The sequence below is a fragment of the Rhincodon typus genome, chromosome 10, assembly GCF_021869965.1.
Source record: "Rhincodon typus isolate 14 chromosome 10, sRhiTyp1.1, whole genome shotgun sequence".
NCBI classification, from domain to species: Eukaryota; Metazoa; Chordata; class Chondrichthyes; order Orectolobiformes; family Rhincodontidae; genus Rhincodon; species Rhincodon typus.
Genome location: NC_063341.1, coordinates 80,993,312 through 81,016,614, shown reverse-complemented (window position 1 = coordinate 81,016,614; position 23,303 = coordinate 80,993,312). Strand labels below are relative to the sequence as shown.

The window sequence follows — 23,303 nt, the reverse complement described above, 5'->3', positions numbered from 1 at the left end:
CCTAAGGTGGGGTTAGTTAAGGGTCAGTCACATTGTTGTAGGTCTGGAGGCACATGTAGGTCAATCAGGTAAGGATGGCAGATTTCCTTCTCTAGAGGACATTAGTGAACCAAATGAGTTTTTACATTAATCAACAGTTGCTAATATTCCAGATTTTTAAAATTAAATTCAAATTTTACAATCTGCCACGCTTGGATTCATATCCCCAAAACATTGGCCTGGGCTTCTGGATGCCACCACCATCTCTGTGGCCCCATGGGAGCCAAACTGAGCAGAGTATATTGATGGGGTAGTAATTGGCCTGGTTGGATTTGTCCTCCTTTCTATATACAAGACATACCTGGGTATTCTCCACATTTTCAGGTAGATGCCAGTGTCGTAATATCTGCTTCATGATGTGTAGTGTGTTTTATTCTGAACTAAACTAATTAGCCACTGACAAGCAATTAATTATTAACCCATTATCATTAACATGACATGACCCAGTATAATCCCACTCTCCCAGTATCACTGAGTATTCCACTCAGTTCTGAAGCAGCTTTATAAGACTTTGGTTAGGCCACACTAAAAGTATTGCGCCCAGTTCTGGTTACTGCATTATAGGAAGGATGTGGAGGCTTTGGAGAGGGTGCAAAAAAGGTTTACCAGGATGCTGCCTGGATTATAGCATATGAGCTATAAGGAGAGGCTAGAAAAAGTTGGGTTGTTTTCTTTTGAGTGGTGGAGGCTGACGGGAGACTTAATAGAAGTCTATAATATAATGAGATGCATAGATAGGGTTGATGATCAGAATCTTTTCCCCAGAGTTGAAATGTCTAATACTAGGGGGCATGCATTTAAGGTGAGAGAGGGAAAGTTCAAAGGTGATGTGAGGGGCAGGTTTTTTACACAGAGAGTGGCCAGAGTCTGGAACGCGCTGCCAGGGGTGGTGGTTGAGGTAGATACAATAAGGGCATTTAAGGGACATTTAGACAGGCACATGAATATGCAAGGAATGGAGGAATATGGATCAGTGGCAGGCAGAAGGGATTTGTTTTATTTGGCATCATGTTCAGCACAACATCTAGGGCCAAAGGGCCCATTCCTGTGCTGTACTGTTCTATGAAGAAGGGTCGCATTGGACCCAAAACATTAACTTTGCCTTCTGTCCACAGATGCAGTCAGACCTGCTGAGTTTCTCCAGCATTTTGATACATTGTGGAGCTGGAGGAACACGGCAGGTCAGGCAGCGTCAGAGGAGCAGGAAAGTCGATGTTTCGGGTTGGGACCCTTCATCAGGCGTGGGGAGGGGGAAGGGAGCTCAGAAATAAATAGAGGGAGTGAGGTGGAGCTGGTGGAAGATAGGTGCGATTTTGATAGGTGGATTCAATTCGGAGATTGTGGAGAGTGGTCGTTGGGAAAGGGTGGAGTGGATAGGTGAGGAGGAAGATGGACAGGTTGTGTCAGGTCAAGGAGGCAGGGATGAGAGGGAGGGCTCGACATGGGATGAAGCCGGAATGGGGAGATTTTGAAGCTGGTGAAATCTGTGTTGAGGCCATTGGGCTGTAAGCTCCCAAAGCGGAATATGAGGTGTTGCTCCTGCAGTTTATGTGTGGCGTCATTGTAACATTGGAGAAGACCCAGGATGGACATGTTGCTGAGGGAGTCGAGATCGGGGGAGGGGGGGTGGTGGGGTGAAGTTTAAATGGCTGTCAACCAGAAGGTGGTGTTGATTGGAACGTACAGAGCACAGATGCTCTGCGAATCAGTGACTGAGTCTGCACTTGATCTCACCAAAGTAGAGGAGACCACATCAGGAGCAACGGATGTAATAGATCAGCTTAAAAGATGTACAGGTGAATACCTGTTGGATTTGGAATGATTGTTTGAGACCTTGGACAGAGGTGGGAGGGGAGTTGTACAGGCAGATACAGCACTTCCTGAGGTTGCAGGGAGAGGTACCAGGTGTGGTGGAAGGGTTGGTGCGGAGTGTGGAGCGGATAATGGAGTTGTGGAGTGAGCGATCCCTATGGAAAACAGATAAGGGTGGGGAGGGGAATATCTATTTGGTGGTGGGGTCTGATTGCAGGTGGCGAAAGTGGCGGAGGATGATGCATTGGATTTCTCCAGCATTTTCTGTTTTTAATTCAGATTTCCAGCATTTTGGCTTAAAAATCCTGCTCTCCCATTCACTTCTTATACAGTTTAATATTCCATTCAGCATCATTCCAGTCTCATAGAAACATAGAGGATAGGAGCAGGAGGTGGCTGACTCAAGAGTGTAATCCTGCTTTCTCCCCATAACCTTTGATCCCATTTGCCACAAGTGCTATATCTTGTCGCCCCTTGAATACATTCAGTGTTTTGGCATCAACTACTTCTTGTGGTAATGAATTCCACAGGCTCACCACTCTTTGGGTGAAGAAATATCTCCTCATCTCCGTCCTAAATGGTCTACCCCAAATCCTCATACTGTGACCCCTGGTTCTGGACACACCCACCATCGGGAACATCCTCCCTGCATCTACCCTGTCCAGTCCTGTTAGAACTTTATAAGTCTCTGTGAGATGCCCCCTCATTCGTCTGAACTCTAGCGAAAACAATCCCAACCTAGTCAATCTCTCCTCATACCTCAGACCCGCCATCCCCTGATTCAGCCTGGTAAACCTTCACTGCACTCCCTTGAGAGCAAGAACATCCTTCCTCAGAAAAGGAGACCAAAACTGCACACAGTATTCCGGGTGTGGTCTCACCAAGGCCCTGTACAACTGCAACAACACAGTACTCCAAACTCCATCGCAATGAAGGCCAACATACCATTTACCTTCTTTACCACCTGCTGCACCTGCATGCTTACCTTCAGCGACGGGTGCACAAGGACACCCAGGTCCCGCTGCACACTCCCCTCTCCCAATTTACAGCCATTCAGGTAGTAATCTGCTTTCTTGTTTTTGCTTCTGAAGTGAATAACCTCACATTTATCCAAATTATACTGAATCTGCCATTGATTTGCCACTCACCCAACCTGTTGAGATCATGCTGAAGGATCTCTGCATCCTCGTTACAGTTCACCCTCCCACCCAACTTGGTATCATCTGCAAACTTGGAAATGTTACATTTTGTTCCCTCGTCCAAATCATTAATATATATTGTGAATAGCTGGGGTCCCAGCACCAATCCCTGTGGCACCCCACTAGTTACTTACTGCCTGCCAATTTGAAAAGGACCCATTAATTCCTACCCTTTGTTTCCTCTCTCCAACCAGTTTCCTATCCACCTCAATATACTTCCCCCAATCCCATGTGCTTTGATCTTGCACATTAATCTCTTATGTGGGACTTTGTCAAACGCTACCTCCTGCTTACTTCCCATACGTTTACACTATCCAGTATAAACCCACTCTGCTGCTCACTTCATGTACCCTTTAATACCCGACTCCAGTGTAATCTCACTTTCTTCATTGCTTCGAATGCTCTTTAATATTTGCCTGTGTATCTATTTGTCAGCAGCGGTTTGTTGAAGTGAATGCAACATTCTGCCTGCATCTGTCCAAAGAACTGTTTTGAAAACTTGCAGTGTTCTGCTAACTGAATTCTATCTTTTTTCTTCTCTTTTTACACACTTGGCTGCTAAAGGTTGCTGCTTATTAACCCTTCCTGTCCTTATTTCATAACCTTTATTATCTCTGCATGGTCAGTGGTATCCTGAGTCCTGATTAGCTGCCGACTCATGAACAGTATTTTATCATGAGGTTGTTGACTTGCTCACTGAACTGGCTTGTTCTCGTTCAGACGTTTCATCACCATGCTAGGTGACACCATCAGTGGAGCCTCTGATGAAGCGGTGTTATTCTACTCCGCTTGGAATTTATACTGTTTGGTCCATTATGGTGAGTAGCGTCATTTCTGGTTTTGATCTGTATGGGTTTGTATACAGGGTCCAATTCTATATGTTTATTGATTGCATTACGGGTGAAGAACTATGCCTCTAGGAATTACCATGCGTGTCTATGTTTGGCTTGGGCTACTATGGTTACCTTGTTCTAGTTAAACTGATGGCCTTCATTGTCTGAGTGTACTGATATTAAGGAGAGTTCGTTGTGCCGTTTTGCTGCTAGTTGATGTTCAAATGTTCAAAGTTTTGGCAAGGATCTGTAGCTCGGGTTGTGGTGATGAATGGTGATGAAATGTCTGAACGAGAACAAGCCGGCTCGGCGAGCAAGTCAACAACCTCACCCACAACCTGAGCTACAGATCTTTGCCAAAACTTTGAGTATTTTATCATTTGTAGTTGTCTCTTAATTTCTGATTGGTTTCTTAAGGTGATGGTCATCTTACTGATCCAACTTCCCATTACTTCCTGAATATTCTGTAAATATCAGTCACTCTGAAGGGGCTGTACGATGTTTTATAGGTCAGAAGTCACATGACACCAGGTTATAGTCCAACAGGAACAAAAACAGAAGTTGCTAGAAAAGTTCAGCAGGTCTGGCAGCATCTGTGAAGAAAAATCACAGTTAACATTTTGGGTCCAGTAACCCTTCCTCAGCCTTCAGGGCAACATCAACTACAACACCACACAACCGTGCCACGGCAACCTCTGCAAAACATGCCAGATCATCGACATGGATAAGACCATCACCAGTGGGAACATCACCCATCAGGTACACCGCAGATACTCATATACTGCAGGCAAGGATGCCCCAAGGAGTGGTATATTGGTGAGACCATGCAGACGCTACAACTTCGGATGAATGGACACTGCGCAACAATCGCCAGACAGGGATGTTCCCTTCCAGTCGAGGAATACTTCAGTGGTCAAGGGCATTCAGCCTCCGATCTTTGGCTAAGCATCCTCCAAGGAACCGCTGAGCAGAAACTGATAGCCAAGCTCTGTACCCACGAAGATGGCTTGAACCATGATCTTGGGTTCATATCGCACTATATGTAACCTTGCCATACTGTTCTGTATCAGTAAAATCTTCCTTACTGTCCTGTTTTGACACCGTCATCTTGATAACTTGTTATGATCTCGCTACCTTAATTGGTGTGTACAGTTTTGGATTACTTGTTACTTTCGTTAGACCCTCGGCATGCGACTCTTGTACCTATCATGTTATTCCAGCCATTTGGTTTGTCTCCAGCACCACCTTACTTTTAATTTTTTGTAATTATCTTTCTGCTCAATTAATTGGATTATAGGTCATCCCTTCACTTGTTATTCAGATCTTGACACTTTATCCACACTATCTGATGCTTTTGATCACCTGCATAGACTTATTCTTCAACCTGTCGACACTCTGCTCCCATCATTCGTATGACCTTTTGATCTCTCTGCTATAAATTCTGTGCATAAGTGCCTCTCCACACATCACCTGATGAAAGCAGTGCTCCGAAAGCTTGTGATTTCAAATAAACCTGTTGGACTATAACCTGCTGCCGTGTGACTTCTGACCTTGTCCACTCCAATCCAACACCAGCACCTCCATTTTACGTTTTATAGCATTTTGTTCTCCAGAGAATGAGGGTCACGTGCATTACAAGAATTATCATCAGACCGTACCATGATTGCCAGGAATCAAACCTTAGCATTGTGCTGAAAAAACCTAAAAAGGATTTGTACAGCCAGAGTTATATAGTCATAGAGTCTTATAGCACAGAAACAAGGCCTTTGGTCCAACTCGTCCATGCCAAACGGGTTTCCAAAATTAAACTAGTTCCAATTGCCTATGTTTGGCCCATAACCTATAAACCTTTACTATTCATGTACCTGCCCAAATGTGTTTTAAATGTTGTGACTGTACCTGTCTCTACCAATTCAATTTAGTTTTGCAATTTGCTTTGATGGGTATAAAATTCACAACCTCTTGATTGCTAATGCACTGCCATAATTATGAAACAAAACTCATTAAAGAACCTAATACAGGGGCAGGAATGGTTGTCGGATGTTCAGGGGTATAGATGTTTCAAAAGAAATAGGGAGGGAGGTAAAAGAGGTCAGGGATGGCATTGCTAATCAAGGATGGTATCACAGCTGCAGAAACGGAGGTCGTGGAGAAGGGTTTCTCCACAGAGTCAGTACGGGTGGAAGTCAGAAACAGGAAAGGAGCAGTCACTTTATTGGGAGTTTTCTATGGACACCCCAATAGCAACAGTGACACTGAGGAACAGATTGGGAGACAGATTGTGGAAAGGTGCAGAAGTAATAGGGTTGTTGTCATGGGTGACTTCAACTTCCCTAATATCGACTGGAACCTCCTAAGTGCAAATAGTTTTGATGGAGCAGATTTTGTCAGGTGTGTCCAGGAAGGATTTCTGACTCAATTTGTAGATAGGGTGCCTGGAGGGGAGGCCATATTGGATTTGGTGCTTGGCAGTGAACCAGGCCAGGGGTCAGATCTCTCAGTGGGAGAGCTTTTCGGTGATAGTGATCACAACTCCCTGACTTTTACTAGTCATGGAGAGGGATAGGAGCAGATGGTATGGGAAAGTATTTAATTGGGAGAGGGGGAATTACAACAGTATTAGGCAAGAACTGCGGAGCATAAATTGGGATCAGATGTTCTCAGGGAAATGCACGACAGAAATGTGGAGGTTGTTTAGGGAGCAGTTGCTACAAGTACTGGGTAGGTTTGTCCCATTGAGACAAGGAAGGCATGGTAAGGTGAAGGAACCTTGAATGACAAGACATGTGGAACATCCAGTCAAGAGGAAGAAGGAAGCTCCTTTAGGTTGAGAAAGCAAGGATTGGACAGACCTCTCGAGGTCTACAGGAAGGACCTGAAGAATGGACTTAGGAGAGCTTGAAGGGGGTATGAAAAAACATTGGCGGGTAGGATGAAGGAAAACCCCAAGGTGTTTTATGCTAATGTGAGGAACAAGAAGATGGCCAGAGTGAGGGTAGAGCGTTTCAGGGATAGTGGAGGGAACTTGTGTGTGGAGTCAGAGGAGGTAGGGGAGGTCCTTATTGAATACTTTGCTTTAGTATTCACCAGTGAGAGGGACCTTGACATTTGTGAGGACAGCATGAAACAGGCAGATATGCTCAAACAGGTTGATGTTAGGAAGGAGAATGTGCAAGAAATTTTGAAAAGCATGAGGATAGATAAATCCCCTGGGCCAGGCGGGATATACCCAAGGTTACTATGGGAAGCGAAGGAAGAGATTGCTGCCCCTTTGGCGATGATCTTTGCATCCTCACTGTCCACTGGAGTTGTACCAGATGATTGGAGGGTGGCAAATGTCATTCCTTTGTTCAACAAAGGGAATAGGGATAATCCTGGAAATTACAGACCAGTCAGTCTTACTTCTGTGGTGGGCAAATTATTGGAGAGGATTCTGAGAGATAGTATTTATGATTATTTGGAAAATCACAGTTTTATTGGAAATAGTCAGCATGGCTTTGTGATGGGCAGGTCATGCCTCACAAGCCTTATTGAATTCTTTGAGGATGTGACAAAACACATCGATGAAGGTAGAGCAATGGCTGTGGTATATATGGATTTTAGCAAGGCATTCGATAAGGTTCCACATGGTAGGCTCAGGAGGCATGGGATTCAGGGAAATTTGGCTGTCTGGATACAAAACTGGCTGTCCAAAAGAAGACAGAGGGTGGCAGTAGATGGAAAGTATTCAGCCTGGAGCTCGGTGACCAGTGGTTTTTCGCAGCGATCTGTTCTGGGACCTCTGCTCTTTGTGATCTTTATAAGTGACTTGGATGAGGAAGTGGAAGGGTGGGTTAGTAAGTTTGCCGATGACACAAACGTTGGTGGAGTTGTGGATAGCGCAGAGGGCTGTTGTAGGCTGCAATGGGACATTGACAGGATGCAGATCTGAGCAAAGAAGTTGCAGATGGAATTCAACCCAGAAAAGTGTGAAGTAATTCATTTTGGAAGGTTGAATTTGAATGCAGAATACAGGGTTAATGGCAGGATTCTTGGCAGTGTGGAGGAACAGAGGGGTCTTGGGGTCCACGTCCATAGATCCCTCAAAAGTTGCTACCCAAGTTGACAGGGTTGTAAAGAATGCGTATGGTGTGTTGGCTTTCATTGGCAGGGGTATTGAGTTTCAGAGCCACGAGGTTATGTTGCAGCTCTATAAAACCCCGGTTAGACCACACTTGCAATATTGTGTTCAGTTCTGGTCACCTCATTACAGGAAAGATGTGGAAGCTTCAGAGAGGGTGCAGAGAAGATTTATCAGGATGCTGCCTGGACTGGAGGGCAGGCCTTATGAGGAAAGGTTGAGGGAGCTGGGGCTTTTTTCATTGGAGCAAAGAAGGATGAGAGGTGACTTGATAGAGGTGTACAAGGTGATGAGAGGCATAGATAGATTGGATAGCCAGAGATTTTTTCCCAGGGCGGAAAAGGCTATTATGAGGGGGCATAATTTTAAGGTGATTGAAGGGAGATGTCAGAGGTAGGTTCTTTACACAGAGAGTGGTGGGCGTGTGGAATGCACTGCCGGTGGTGGTAGTGGAGTCAGATACATTCGGGACATTTAAACGACTCTTGGATTGGCACATGGATTTTAGTATAATGTAGGATACGCAGGGTCGTTTGATCTTAGTAGGGTAATAGATCGGTACAACATTGTGGACCAAAGGGCCTGTACTGTGCTGTATTGTTCTATGTTCTATGTTTTAATTCCAAAGTACAAAAACAAAGTTGCTGGAAAAGCTCAGCAGGTCTGTGAAGGGAAAAACAGAGTTAATGTTTCGGGTCCGGTGACCCTTCCTCAGAACTGATTCCAAAGTAGCAAATCTATATTTCGATCTGTTACATACTTTGAATGAAGGTGACTGTTTCTCTTTAAGATGCTTAAGTTTTAAAAATAAAACTAATCTAACTGAAGCCTAACCCTATCCAACTTTGACAATGAAATGACAAAAGTGGCTTCACATTTGTAACAGTGGACCTCTTTGAAGCACTTGTTCTGTCTTAACATTGGATGGAGTTTGAAACGATGAGGGATGACCTAATTGAAACTTAAAGAATACTGAACAGCCTGGAGAAGTTTTTTTTTCTCTATTCATTCATGGAATGTGGGCATCACTGACAAGGCAGCATTTATTGCCCATCCCTAATTGCACAGAGGGCAGTTCAGAGTCAACTACATTGCTGTGGGTCTGGAGTCTCATGTAGGCCAGACCAAGTAAGGATGGCAGTTTCCTTCCCTAAAGAACATTAGTGAACCAGATGGGTTTTTCCCGCCAATCGACAATGGATTCATGGTCATCATTAGATTCTTAATTCCAGATATTTTATTGGATTCAAATTCCACCATCTGCCGTGGTGGGATTTGAACCCGGGTCACCAGAATGTTGTTCAGTCTCTGGATTAACAGTCCAGCGATAATACCACTAGGCCATTGCCTCTCCTTAATGAACCCTGGAATTTATTGCCATAGAGGGCTGTGGAGGCCAGGTCATTGAGTAGATGTAAGACAGAGATAGGTTCTTGATTGTCAAGAGGTCCCAAAGTTACGGGGAGAAAGAGGGAGAATGGGAAAAACCTAGCAGCCATGATTGAAATGAGTCGAGGTAACTCTCCATCGGATGAAGCTAGACTCGAAACGTCAGCTTGCTTTCAATCCATGGATGCTAATGACCTGCTGTGATCTCTAGCATATTTTTTTTTCAAGTCATGACCTTACTTCGGGCTAAGGAAAATATGGCATATTTCACTTGACAAGCAGAATGCAGATACAGGCACAGGCACACATGATGCAGTATGAGTGCCTAATATTGACTGTTGTTAAACAATATAATATTAATTAATACTTTGTTTGCTTGATAACTACATTAACCAAATTATGAACTAATTATTGAAGAATAAACTGTGGATTCTACCATAGGATATTAGAACAAAGAATAGTACAGCACAGGAACAGGCCCTTCGGCCCTCCAAGCCTGTGCCAACGCATTTTGCCCTTCCATACTAAAACTGTCTTTACTTACAGGATTTGGGAATAGCCTAACGATGATCAACTATTACTGAGAATTCACGATTGTGGAATTGTTGGAAATGTTCTTTCCAGCATTGATGGATGATGTTATCATCTTTGAGAGTCACCAATCTGTGAGCAAAGAGGACTTTGTCCATTTGTCCTCAGTCCAGAGATGGCCTTTGTGGTTTCAAAAATAATGCTTTGCATTTCTTAACAGACACATAGAAAATAGGAGTAGGATAAAGCCATTTGGGCCTTGGAGCCTTCTATGCCATTCAACATAATCATGGCAGATCATTTAAATGTCTCTCTCCCTATAGTCCTTGACACTTTTAGACTCTAGAAATATATACGTTTATATCCAATGATTTGGCCTCCACAGCTTTCTGAGGGAGAGAATTCCAGGGGTTCACCATCTTCTGAGTTAAAAAATTTTACCTCATCTCAGTCCAAAATGCCCTACCCTGCATTCTGAAGCCTTGAACCTTTGGTAAACCCTGGTTGAGGAAAACAGCATCCCTGCACCTGGTCTGTTCAGTCCTTTCTGATTTTTGTATTGCTGAAAGAAAGGCACATTTTGTTGAAGCTTGTCATCTTGACATTGAAGCTTTCATCAGGACATTTTGTAAGTAACAGACATACCCCTTATGATCAACAGAGACCCTGAGATTATGAAACAAGTAGGCCATTTGTTTCTATCACAATTCAATCTGACCATGATTGACCTTCTTCCTCAGTCACATTTTGCTGCAGTATCCCTATATCCCTTGATTCCATACAGAACTAAAATCGTGACCATCTGCAACTTTCATATAGTTGACGATTGAATTTCTCTCCTAAACATTAAAGATTAAATCCTGCAAAGCATATGGAAGATATAGTAAAAGTTTCAAAAGGGAACTGGATAAATTACTTGAAATGGAACATTTGAAGAGAAAGGGATGAAGTAGAAAGGGAAGCTGGATTATATTGACAACCCTTACAAAGAAAAATCAAAAGTGCATTCGGCCAAATTGCACTCTGGGCTGTTGCAAGCCATGCCCCCATGAGATGCCATTGAGGAGTGAAAGCTTTTACTTCATTTAATTCTGTCAGTAAACATAAAATGATACAGCACAGGAGACCATTTGGTCTCTTGTGCCTGTGCTGCCCAACCAATTAATCTCACTCCCCTCTTCATTCCTAGAATTTTTTTTTCGCAAACCTGAGCTAAATTGGGTTTGAACATTTCACCTTCTAGGCTATGTGATTTAATTCGCTTTTCAAATATTTCCATTTAGTATATGATCTACTAATCTACACTTGGAATAATAAGCATTTTGAAGGATGCTTACCTTTTAATTACTGAAGTTCATGTGATTGGTCAGTTTTCAGACCTGTTGATGTTTTTATGATTCTTCCTGTCCTTGTTTTCACTAATACTTCATTGTGTGGAAGCAAATACTCAGAGATTGGAAATGAATGATCCTTTGACACCTGTGAATGGTGAGCCTTTGACAGTCAGATGCAAACCTTGTATTGCTGTTCCATTGTGCAGTGATTGAGGAAGTGGCGGTTCCTGGAGGAGACGTAAATATAAAAATTTAATATTACATCTGTAATAACAACTTGCATTCATTTGGTACCTATACTGTAACAAAATAATTATGAAAGGATCTCCAGTTTGACTTTTAGAGGATTTGAGTGAAATTATTAATGTAATAGTTTTCCAGTTCCGTAAAATGCCAAATATGGACAGTTAATTACTGATTTTTAAAAATTTTTATTATTTTCAGGTTGCAGATTTGGGCTGTGCTGAATGTACGCTGCTGTCACGCTTAAAATTCTGCAACTGCATTGAAGACCTTATTGGAGTCGATACTGACTTAGAACTGCTGAAGGAAAAAATGTAATGTCTTTTTGATAAATGCTGATCTGAAAGTTTCTGACAGCGTTAGAATAGTTATTCTGTTACGTCCTTTTGTCCTATTCAGAAGAAGCATTGTCCACCTTCTTAGATTAGAATTGTGCAAACTAATTAAAAAGGTGGATGTCCTATTGACAGATTTCTGAAATTAGCAACACTGGAGGAAATAATAAATAGTGAAACAAACAGAAAGCTGGAGAAACTTTAGCAGCATCTGTGAAGAGAAATAAAATTAACTTTTGATTTAATTTACTTATTGTTGTCACATGTACCTAAATACAGTGAAAAATTTTGTTTTACGGAGCAGTGCATCCAGATCATAACATGCAATGACATACAGATCATAGGGTAGTTAGACAGAGTGAAGCATACAAGTTATGGCTGCACAGGAAGTGCACAAAAGCAAGGTCAACATTATATTTGAAATTAGAGCGGTCCATTCAAAAGGCTAACAACAGCAGGGAAGAAGCTGTTCTTGAACTGTTGGTATGTGTGTTAAAGCTTCTGTATTTTCTGCCTGATGGAAGAGATTATTAATGGAGTGGGAGTGGTCTTTGATGATATAGGCAGCCTTTCCGCAGCAGTGAGAAGTGTAGATGGAGTTTGGAATGAATTCTTGGAACTATTCTGAGTAACCTCAATAACGTGTCATTTTTCTCAGCTGTTAACTGACTGCAAGTTCAATTTTTTTCTTTAAAATATATCAGTCCTTACATAGACCATAACAATTGTGTTTCCCGGGATCTGAACATCTTTCCTGCTAATAGTAGTTTAGGGTTTAGAATCCTACCTGTGGAAGTCTGAGAGCACAGGAGCCGGGGGCGCTGGAGAGTAGCCGCCCGCAGGGGTGTCAAACAGTGATCAGTGGCTTCGCATGGTTGTTATTGTGGGTAGGGCAAGGCTGGATCTCTCTGAATCGTGAGACCTGTCAGACATTGAATCCAACAGAAGACGCTGGTGAGAAGTGAGTAAGGACGAATCTGGGATGAGTTGGCTCATTCACCAACAGCTGCCCAGAAGTGAATAAATGAGAGTCAAGCTCTAGAGGAGGCACGATTTTGAGAAGGGCTGCTTTGTTGTTGAGGTGTTGCTGGAGGTTTAAGTGTGGGTTTTAGTGAATACCGGGCTTCAGTGAGGAGGACGATCATCAACGAGGTCAGGGTAAGGGAAGGTTCTGTTCTTTGTCTTACTGTGAAGGGTCAGAGATGGTAGTTAGGACAGTGGTCGTCTCCTTCTGCCAGATGTGGGAGATTAGACACAAAGACTTGTTTTATAACTAAAGTATATTTTTGAAATTTAAAACAGGTCTGGTTCAAATAAGAGATGCTTTTGATTTATTAGAATAGTCAAACTCTAATGTTTGTTTGTTTCCTTGGTATGATACTGCACAGAACCGAACTGCACTTGTGACTATGTATATATAAATATGTTTTTTATGAATAAAGTATATTTTGATATTTAAAAATTGTGGGAGATCAAGGAGTAGTCCAGTGTCCCTGAAGACTATGTCAGCAGGAACTGTGACGGGCAAACCATGTAGTTCGTTTGGAGAGGCAGTTGGATTGAATGAAGAGCATACAGGGGGCAGAGAGTGTGATAAACACGAGTTGCAGTGACGTGGTCACACCACAGGAACAAAAACAAAGTTGCTGGAAAAGCTCAGCAAGTCTGGCAGCATCTGTGAAGGAGAAAACAGTAACTCTGTTTCAGGTGCGGTGATGCTTCCTCAGAACTGATGGTAGCTGGGAAAACATCAGTTTATATGCAGAAAATAGGGAGGTGGGTGGGGTAGGGAGTAAATGATAGGATAGAACCCAAAGAGAGGGAAAGACAGTTGGCCAGACAAAGGAGTTGCTAACGATCAGGCTGGGAGGGTGAGTAGTTGTTAATGGGGACTGTTAGTGACTAACAACAGGGGATGTGTAATGGCAGGCTATGTGGTAACAAGGCCTGGTGTATGGGGTGGGGAGCTGAGAAGTGGGAGAGTTTAGGCCCTAAAATTATTGAATTCAATATCGAGTCTGGAGGGCTGTCGGGTCCCCAAGCGGAAAATGTGGTGTTGTTCCTCCAGCTTGCAATGGGCTTCACTGGAACACTGCAGCAAGCCAGACGCAGAGATGTTGGCCAGGGAGCAGGGTGGTGCATTGAAGTGGCAGGCAACAGGTAGTTCAGGGTCTTTTTTTGCGAGCAGAACGTAGATGTTCTGCGAAGCGGTCACCAAGTCTACGCTTCGTTTTCCCAATGTAGAGGCGGCCACATTGTGAGCAGAGAATGCAGTGGACTAGATTCTGGGAAGTGCAGGTGAAGTGTTGCTTCACCTGGAAGGTATGTTTGGGCCCTTGGATGCTGGGGAGGGAGGAGCTAAATGCGCAGGTGTTGCACCTTCACCGGTTACAGGGGAAGGTGCCGTAGGGCTGTGGGGAGGTGTTGGGGGTGAAGGAAGTGTGGACCAGGGTGTCCCGGAGGGAACGGTCCCTGCGGAAGGCGGACAAGGGAAGGGAGGGGAATATGTGTCTGGTGGTGGCATCTTGCTGGAGGTGGCGGAAATGACGTCTGATGATCTTCTGGATGTGGATGCTGGTGGGATGGTAGGTGAGGATAAGGGTACCCTATCGCTGTTGCGGGAGGGAAGAGAATGGATGAAGGCGGAAGTGCGGGAGATGGGTCGGACCTGGTTGAGGGCCCTATTGACAACGGAGCTGGGGAATCCTCGGTTGAGGAGAAGGTGGACATTTCGGAGGCTCCTTTGTCGAAGTTGGCCTCATCTGAACATATGCGACGGAGATGGAGGAACTGAGAGAATGGGATGGAGTCTTTACAGGAAGTGGGGTGTGAGGATGTATAGTCCAGGTAGCTGTGGGAGTCAGTGGGTTTGTAATGGATATTAGTGGCCAGTCTATCCCCAGAAATGGAAACAGAAATGTCAAGGAAGGGAAGGGAGGAGTCAGAGATAGACCAGGTGAAAGTGAGGGCAGGATGGAAATTGGAAGCGAAATTGATGAAGTTTTCCAATTCCAGACGAGAGAGGGAAGCAGCACTGATGATATCATCGATGTATCAGAGAAGGAGTTGTGGGTGGGGGCTGGAATAGGACTGGAACAAGGAATGTTCCATGTACCCCACAAAGAGACAGGCATAACTGGGGCCCATGTGGGTACCCATGGCAACCCCTCTTACCTGAAGAAAATGAGAGGAGTTGAAAGAGAAGTTGTTGAGGGTGAGGACATCTCGCCCAAGCGGACGAGGGTGGTGGTGGGTGGGGATGGTTCAGGTCTTTGCTCCAGGAAGAAGCGGAGAGCCCTAAGACCCTCCTGGTGATGAATGGATGTGTAAAGGGATTGCACATCCATGGTAAAGAAGCTGGAGCCGGTAAACTGGAAGTTTTGAAACTGGCATATGGTGTCAGATGAATCATGGATGTATGTGGGTAGGGATTGGACCGGGGGGAGAAGACTGAGTCAAGGTAGGAAGAGATGAGTTCTGTGGGGCAGGAGCTGGCTGAAACAATGGGTCTGCCTGGACAGTCCTGTTTGTGGATTTTTGGCAGGAGGTAGAAACGAGCTGTGCGGGGTTGGGGGGCTATTATCTTGGAAGCGGAAGGGGGGAGATCACCGGATGAAATGAGATCCGTAACCGTAGTGGATACAATGGCCTGATGTGCCATGGTGGGGTCATGGTCCAGGGGAAGGTAGGAGGAGGTATCCGAGAGCTGGCGCTCAGCCTCTGCAAGGTAGAGGTCAGCACGCCAGACGACAACAGCACCACCCTTATGGGCAGGCTTGATGACAAAGTCAGGGTTAGATCTGAGTGCATGGAGTGCAGTCAGTTCGGAGGGAGATAGGTCGGATTTGTTGAGAGGGGCAGTGAAATTGTGGCGACTAATGTCACGTCGACAGTTCTCAATGAAAAGATCGAGTGCAGGTAAAAGGTCGGAGGGAGGGGTCCAGGTGGAGGGAGAGTGTTGGAGTTGGGCAAAGGCGTCTATGGGACGGGGAGTGGACTCTTGTCCAAAGAAATGAGCACGGAGGCGAAGACGGCGGAAGAAGAGTTCAGTGTCATGTCGTTCAGATGAGGCCAACTTCGACAAAGGTGCCTCCGAAATGTCCACCTTCTTCCTCAACCGAGGATTCCCCAGCTCCTTGTCGACAGGGCCCTCAACCAGGTCCGACCCATCTCCCACACTTCCGCCCTCACCCCTTCTCTTCCCTCCCGCAACAGCGATAGGGTTTCCCTTATCCTCACCTACCATCCCACCAGCATCCACATCCAGATGATCATCAGACGTCATTTCTGCCACCTCCAGCAAGATGCCACCACCAGACACATATTCCCCTCCCCTCCCTTGTCCACCTTCCGCAGGGACCGTTCCCTCCGGGACACCCTGGTCCACACTTCCTTCACCCCCAACACCTCCCCACAGCCCTACGGCACCTTCCCCTGTAACCGGCGAAGGTGCAACACCTGCGCATTTAGCTCCCCCCTCCCCAGTATCCAAGGGCCCAAACATACCTTCCAGGTGAAGCAACACTTCACCTGCACTTCCCAGAATCTAGTCTACTGCATTCGCTGCTCACAATGTGGCCGCCTCTACATTGGGGAAACGAAGCGTAGACTTGGTGACCGCTTCGCAGAACATCTACGTTCTACTCGCAAAAGAGACCCTGAACTACCTATTGCCTGCCACTTCAATGCACCACCCTGCTCCCTGGCCAACATCTCTGCATCTGGCTTGCTACAGTGTTCCAGTGAAGCCCATTGCAAGCTGGAGGAACAACACCTCATTTTCCCTCCAGCCTCCGGACGCGATATTGAGTTCAAAAATTTTAGGGCCTAAACTCTCCCATGTCCCAGCCCCTCACCCCACACACCAGGCCTTGTTACCACATAGCCTGCCATTACACACCCCCTGTTGTTAGTCAATAACAGTCCCCATTAACAACTACTCACCCTCCCAGCCTGATCATTATCAACTCCTTTGTCTGTCCAACTGTCTTTCTTTCTCTTTGGGCCCTATCCTATCGTTTACTCCCTACCCCACCCATCTCCCTATTTTCTGCATATAAACTGACGTTTTCCCAGCCACCGTCAGTTCTGAGAAAGGATCACCGGACCCGAAACAGAGTTACTGTTTTCTCCTTCACAGATGCTGCCAGACCTGCTGAGCTTTTCCAGCAACTTTGTTTTTGTTCCTGATTTGCAGCATCTGCAGTTCTTTTTTTTTGGTCACACCACAGGTTCAGTCAGGTAGATGGGTGACTGTAAGGAGAGGCAGGCAGGTAGTGCAGGAGTCTCCTGTGGCTATTCCCCAGTTTTCAATACTGTTGGAAGGGATAGCCTCTCAGGGGAGTGGCATCATGAGTGGCTCCGCTCTTGGCCAGGGTCGGGCAAAGTCCGAGCAAACATGAGTAGAAAGGGGACTGATTCGCCACAGGTGCAGAGATCTGTTTCCAGAATGGTGTGTTGTCTCCCTGGTGCCAGGGTCAAGGACGACTCTGGTTGGATGAAGTTCTTAAGGTGAAGGTTGAGCAGCCAGAGATCGATGTACATATTGGTACCAATAGATAGGTAGGAAAAGGGATGAGATCTTGAAGAGTGATTATAAGGAGTTAGGCAGAAGTTTAAAATGCAGGTAATTTCTGGACAACTTCGGGTGCCATGTGTTAGTGAGAGTAGGAAAAGGAGGATTTAGCAGATGAATGCGTGGCTTTCAGAGCTGGTGCAGGGGACAGGGATTCAGATTCTTGGATCATTGGGATCTCTTCTGGGGTAAAGGTGACCTATACAAGAGGGAATGGTTGCACCTGAACTGGAAGGTGATCAATATCCTGGCGGGGAGGTTTGCTGGAGCCACTTGGAAGGATTTAAACTAGTCTGGCCAAGGCAGGTAAGAGCACGACAGGAAGTAGGTGAAGGCTGGGTTAAACTGCATTTATTTCAATGCAAGAGGCCTGACGGGTAAGGCAAATGAACTCAAGGCATGGATGAGTACATGTGACTAGAATATTATAGTTATTAGAGAAACAAAGCTGAGGGAGGGACAGGACTGGCAGGTCAATGTTCTGGGGTATAAATGGGCGGAATGGTGGCTCAGTGGTTAGCATTGCTGCCTCACAGCTCAAGGAACCTGGGTGCCATGCTAAATTGCCCGCAGTGTTCAGGGATGTGTAGATTAGGTGGGTTATAGGGGGATGGGTCTGGGTGGGATGCTCTGAGGGTCGGTGTGGACTTGTTGGGCCGAAGGGCTTGTTTCCACACTGTAGGGATTCTATGATGATCTATGATTCTATGATGAAATGCTACAGGAAGGATGGAAGGGGAGTCAAGAGAGGAGGGGGAGTTGTGTTTTTGATAAGGGAGAACATCACAGCAGTACTGGGAGGAGACTTTCTTGAGGATTTGACCACTGAGTCTACATGAGTAGAACTGAGAAATAAAAAGAGGGAAATCACTTTGATAACATTGCACTATATGAACCCCAGTAGTTAGCGGGAGATTGAAGAGGAAATATATAAGAAGATTGCAGACAGCTGCAAGAATAATAGGGTTGTAACAGTAGGGGATTTTAACTTTCCTAACATTGACTGGAACTGCCATTGTATTAAGGACTTGGATGGAGAGAAATTTGTTAAACGTGTTCAGGAAGAGTTTCTCATGCAGAATGTAGATGGCCCGACTAGAGAAGGGGCAAAAATTGGAATATTGTGTACAGTTCTGGTCACCTCATGAGAGGAAAGATGTAGAAGCTTTAGAGGGGGTGCAGAGGAGATTCACCAGGATGCTGCCTGGACTGGAGGGCAGGTCTTATGAGGAAAGGTTGAGGGACCTCGGGCTTTTTTCATTGGAGCAAAGAAGGATGAGAGGTGACTTGATACAGGTTTACAAGATGATGAGATAGAGTGGATAGTCCCAGAGCCGAAATGACTATCACGAGGGGGCATAATTTTAAGGTGACTGGAGGAAGGTATAGGAGAGATGTCAGAGGTAGGTTCTTCACACAAAGAGTGGGTGTGTGGAATGCGCTGCTGGCAGTGATAGTCATTGAACATAGAACTGTACAGCATAGTACAGGCCCTTCGGCCCACGATGTTGTGCTGAACTTTTACCCGAAACCTGAGGTCGATCTAACCTCCACCCCTACCTTATACTATCATCCATATGCCTATCTAATAGCCGCTTAAATGCCCCTAATGAGGCCAACTCCACTACCCTCTCCGGCAATGCATTCCATGCCAACAACCACTCTCTGAGTAAAGAACCTTCCTCTGACGTCTCCCCTATGTGTACCTCCACTCACTTTAAAACTATGCCCACTCATAATAGCTACCTCCACCCCAGGAAAAGGTCTCTGACTGTCCACTCTATCTATACTTCTGATCATTTTGTACACCTCTATCAAGTCACCTCTCATCCTTCGTCGTTCTAAAGAGAAAAGCCCTAGCTCCCTCAACCTTTCTTCGTAAGACCTTCCCTCCATTCCAGGCAACGTCTTGGTAAATCTCCTCTGCACCTTTTCCAACGCTTCCACATCTTTCCTTGTAATGAGGTGACCAGAACTGGACACAATACTCCAGATGTGGCCAAACCACGGCTTTGTATAGCTGGAGCATAATTTCACGGCTCTTGATCTCAATCCCTCTATTAATGAAAGCTAACAAACCATGCCTTCTTAACAACTTTATCCACCTGGGTGGCAGCTTTCAGGGAATTGTGGACATGAACCCCAAGAACCCTGTGCACCGCCACACTACCAAGAATCTTTCCATTAACCCTGTATTCTGCTTTCACATTTGTCCTTCCAAAATGAATCACCTCACACTTTTCAGGGTTAAACTCCATCTGCCACTTCTCAGCCCAGCTCTGCATCCTATCAATGTCCCTTTGTAACCTAGAACAGCCCTCCGCACTATCCACAACTCGAGCCACCTTCGTATCGTCCGCGAACTTACTAATACACCCTTCCACTCCTACATCCAAATCATTTACAAAAATTACAAATAGAAGAGGACCCAGAACTGATTCTTATGGTAAACCACTCGTAACTGAGCACCATGTTGAATATTTTCCTTCCACTACACCCTATGTCTTCTAAGGGTCATCCAATTCTGAATCCAATCTGCCACATTTCCCCCTATCCCATGCCTCCTTACTTTCTGCATGAGCATACCATGGGGAACCTTATCAAACACAGAACAAACAAAGAGAACAATGAAAATTACAACACAGGAACAAGCCCTTCGGCCCTCCAAGCCTGTGTCGATCCAGATCCTTAATCTAAACCTGTCACCTATTTTCCAGGGATCTGTATCCCTCTGCTCCCTGCCCATTCATGTATCTGCCTAGATACATCTTAAATGACGCTATCGTGCCTGCATATACCACCTCCGCTGGCAACGCGTTCCAGGCACCCACGACCTGTGTAAAGAACTTTCCACGCATATCTCCCTTCAACTTTTCCCCTCTCACTTGAAATCATGACCCCTAGTCATTGAGTCCCCCACTCTGGGAAAAAGCTTCTTGCTATCCACCCTGTCTATGCCTCTCATGATTTTGTAGACCTCAATCAGGTCTCCCCCAACCTCTGTCTTTCTAATGTAAATAATCCTAATCTACTCAACTTCTCTTCATAGCTAGCGCCCTCCATACCAGGCAACAACCTGGTGAACCTCCTCTGCACCCTCTCCAAAGCATCCACATCCTTTTGGTAATGTGGCGACCAGAACTGTACGCAGTATTCCAAATGTGGTCGAACCAAAGTCCTATACAACTGTAACATGACCTGCCAACTTTTGTACTCAATACCCCGTTCGATGAATGAAAGCATGCCGCATGCCTTCTTGACCACTGTGTCGACCTGTGTTGCCACCTTCAGGGTACAATGGACCTGAACACCCAGATCTCTCTTGTATCAGTTTTCCTCAGGGCTTTTCCATTTACCGTATAGTTCGCTCTTGAATTGGATCTTCCAAAATGCATCACCTCGTATTTGCCTGGATTGAACTCCATCTGCCATTTCTCCGCCCAACTCTCCAATTTATCTATGTTCTGCTGCATTTTCCGACAGTCTCCTTCACTATCTGCTACTCCACCAATCTTAGTGTCATCTGCAAACTTGCTAATCAGACCATCTATACCTTCCTCCAGATCATTTATGAAAAGCACAAAGAACAGCGGTCCCAACACGGATCCCTGTGGAACACCACTGGTCACAGTTCCTTCCACTACAACTCTCTGTCTCCTGTTGCCCAGCCAGTTCTCTATCCATCTAACTAGTACACCCTAGACCCCATGCGACTTCACTTTCTCCATCAGCCTACCATGGGGAACCTCATCAAACGCCTTACTGAAGTCCATGTCTCTGACATCTACAGCCCTTCCCTCATCTATCAACTTTGTCACTTCCTCAAAGAATTCTATCAAGTTGGTAAGACATGACCTTGCCTGCACAAAACCACGCTGCCTATCACTAATAAGCCCATTTTCTTCCAAATGTAAATAGGTCCTGTCCCTCAGTATCTTCTCCAGCAGCTTCCCCACCAGTGACATCAGTCTCACCGTCTATAATTACTTGTATTATCCTTGCTACCCTTCTTAAACAAGGGGACAACATGAGCAATTCTTATTGCCTTATTTAAAGATGCCTCATTTAGACGCCTTATTTAAATCCATAGAGACCACATCCACTGCTCTACCTTCTTCCACGTGTTTGGTCACCTCATCAAAGAATTCAATAAGGTTTCTGGTGCATGATCTAACCCTCACAAATCCATGCTGACTATCACGAATCAAACTGTGCCTATCCAAGTGATCATAAATCCTATCTCTCAGAGCCCTTTGCAATAATTTTCCCAGCACTGAAGTAAGACTAACTGGCCTGTAATTTCCGGGGTTATCCCTATTCCCGTTTTTGAGCAAGAGCATGACTTTTGCCACTCTCCAATCTTCCGGCACTATGCCCGTGGACAGTGCGGACGAAAAGATCATCGCCAAAGGCCCAGCGAACTCTTCCCCAACTTCCCATAGAATCCCTGGATAAATCCCATCAGGCCAGGGGACTTATCTATCTTCAACTTCCTCAAAATTCCTAGTACATCTTCCATACTAACATCCACCTCCTCTAGCCTACCAGCCTGTTTCACACTGTCCTCCTCTGCAACTAAGTCCCTCTCAGTTGTGAATACCGAAGGAAAATATTCATTTCGGACCTCTCCTGTCTCTTTAGGCCCGTACACAAATTCCCTTTATAATCGTTGATCGGCTCTACCCTTTCTCTGGTCATTCTCTTATTCGTCACATACGTGTAAAAAGCGTTGGAGTTTTCCTTGATCCTATCTGCCAAGGTTTTCTCATGCCCCCTTATCGCTCTCCTAAGGCCTTTCTTTAGCTCCTTCCTGGATAACTTGTATCCCTCCAGAGCCTTTCCTGATCCTTGTTTCCAAAACGTTATATAAGCATCCTTCTTTCTCTTAACCAGTCGTTCAACTTCTGTTGAGGACCAAGGCTCCCTCACTCAACCGCATCTTCCCTGCAAGCTAGGGACAAACATATCGAGCACACGCAGTATGCATTCCTTAAACAATCTCCACATTTCTATCGTGCTCTTCCCTTACAGCATCTGTTCCCTTTTTATGTTACCCACTTCTTGCCTAACAGAATTATAATTACCCTTCCCCCAATTATAAACCTTACACTGCTGTATGTATCTATCCTTTTCCATGACTATTGTAAAAGTAACAGAGTTATGATCGCTACCGCCAAAATGCTCTCCTACCAACAGATCTAACACTTGGCCCGGTTCATTGCCAGGCACCAAATCCAAAGTGGCCTCTCCTTGTGTTGGTCTATCTACATACTGTGTCAGGAATCCTTCCTGAATGTTCTGGACAAAATCCGCTCCATCGAAACTATTACAACTAAAAAGTTTCCAATCAATATTTGGAAAGTTGAAGTCACCCATGACTACAACCCTGTGACTTCTGCACCTTTCCAGTATCTGCCTCCCAATCCGCTCCTCCACTTCTCTGCAATTATTAGGGGGTCTGTTAAAAAAAAAACCCCAACAAAGTGACTGCTCCTTTCGTGTTCCTGACCTCAATCCAAACTGACTCTGTGCACGTCATTCTCGAACTGCCTTTCAGTAACTGCTATTCTCGCCCTGACTAGCAATGCCACTCTGCCGCCTCTTTTACCACCCTCCCTATTTCTTTTAAAGCATCTAAATGCCGGACGTCTAACAACCATTCCTTTCCCTGAGTTAGCCAAGTTTCTGTAATGGCCACAACATCGTAGTTCCAAGTACTGACCCATGCTCTAAGTTCATCTGCCTTATTTCCGATACTTCTAGCATTGAAGTATACACATTTCAAACCATTCCTCTGTCCAGAATTACGCTCCATCGACAGCATTTCTTTATTAACAACCTCACTCCCTGCTGTGTCTGTTGGAAGGCTGAATACCTCATCCTCTGAATTACA

General features: G+C 45.1%; 1 protein-coding gene across 1 annotated transcript in view; it reads left to right on the top strand.

Moving 5' to 3' along the window:
- henmt1 (HEN methyltransferase 1) overlaps positions 1-23,303 on the top strand; it is a 71,773-nt gene that overhangs the window by 11,890 nt on the left and 36,580 nt on the right. Inside the window, exon 3 of the mRNA XM_048601577.1 lies at positions 11,702-11,814. Coding sequence (XP_048457534.1) covers positions 11,702-11,814 — 113 coding nt within the window. The remainder of the gene's footprint in view (positions 1-11,701; positions 11,815-23,303) is intronic.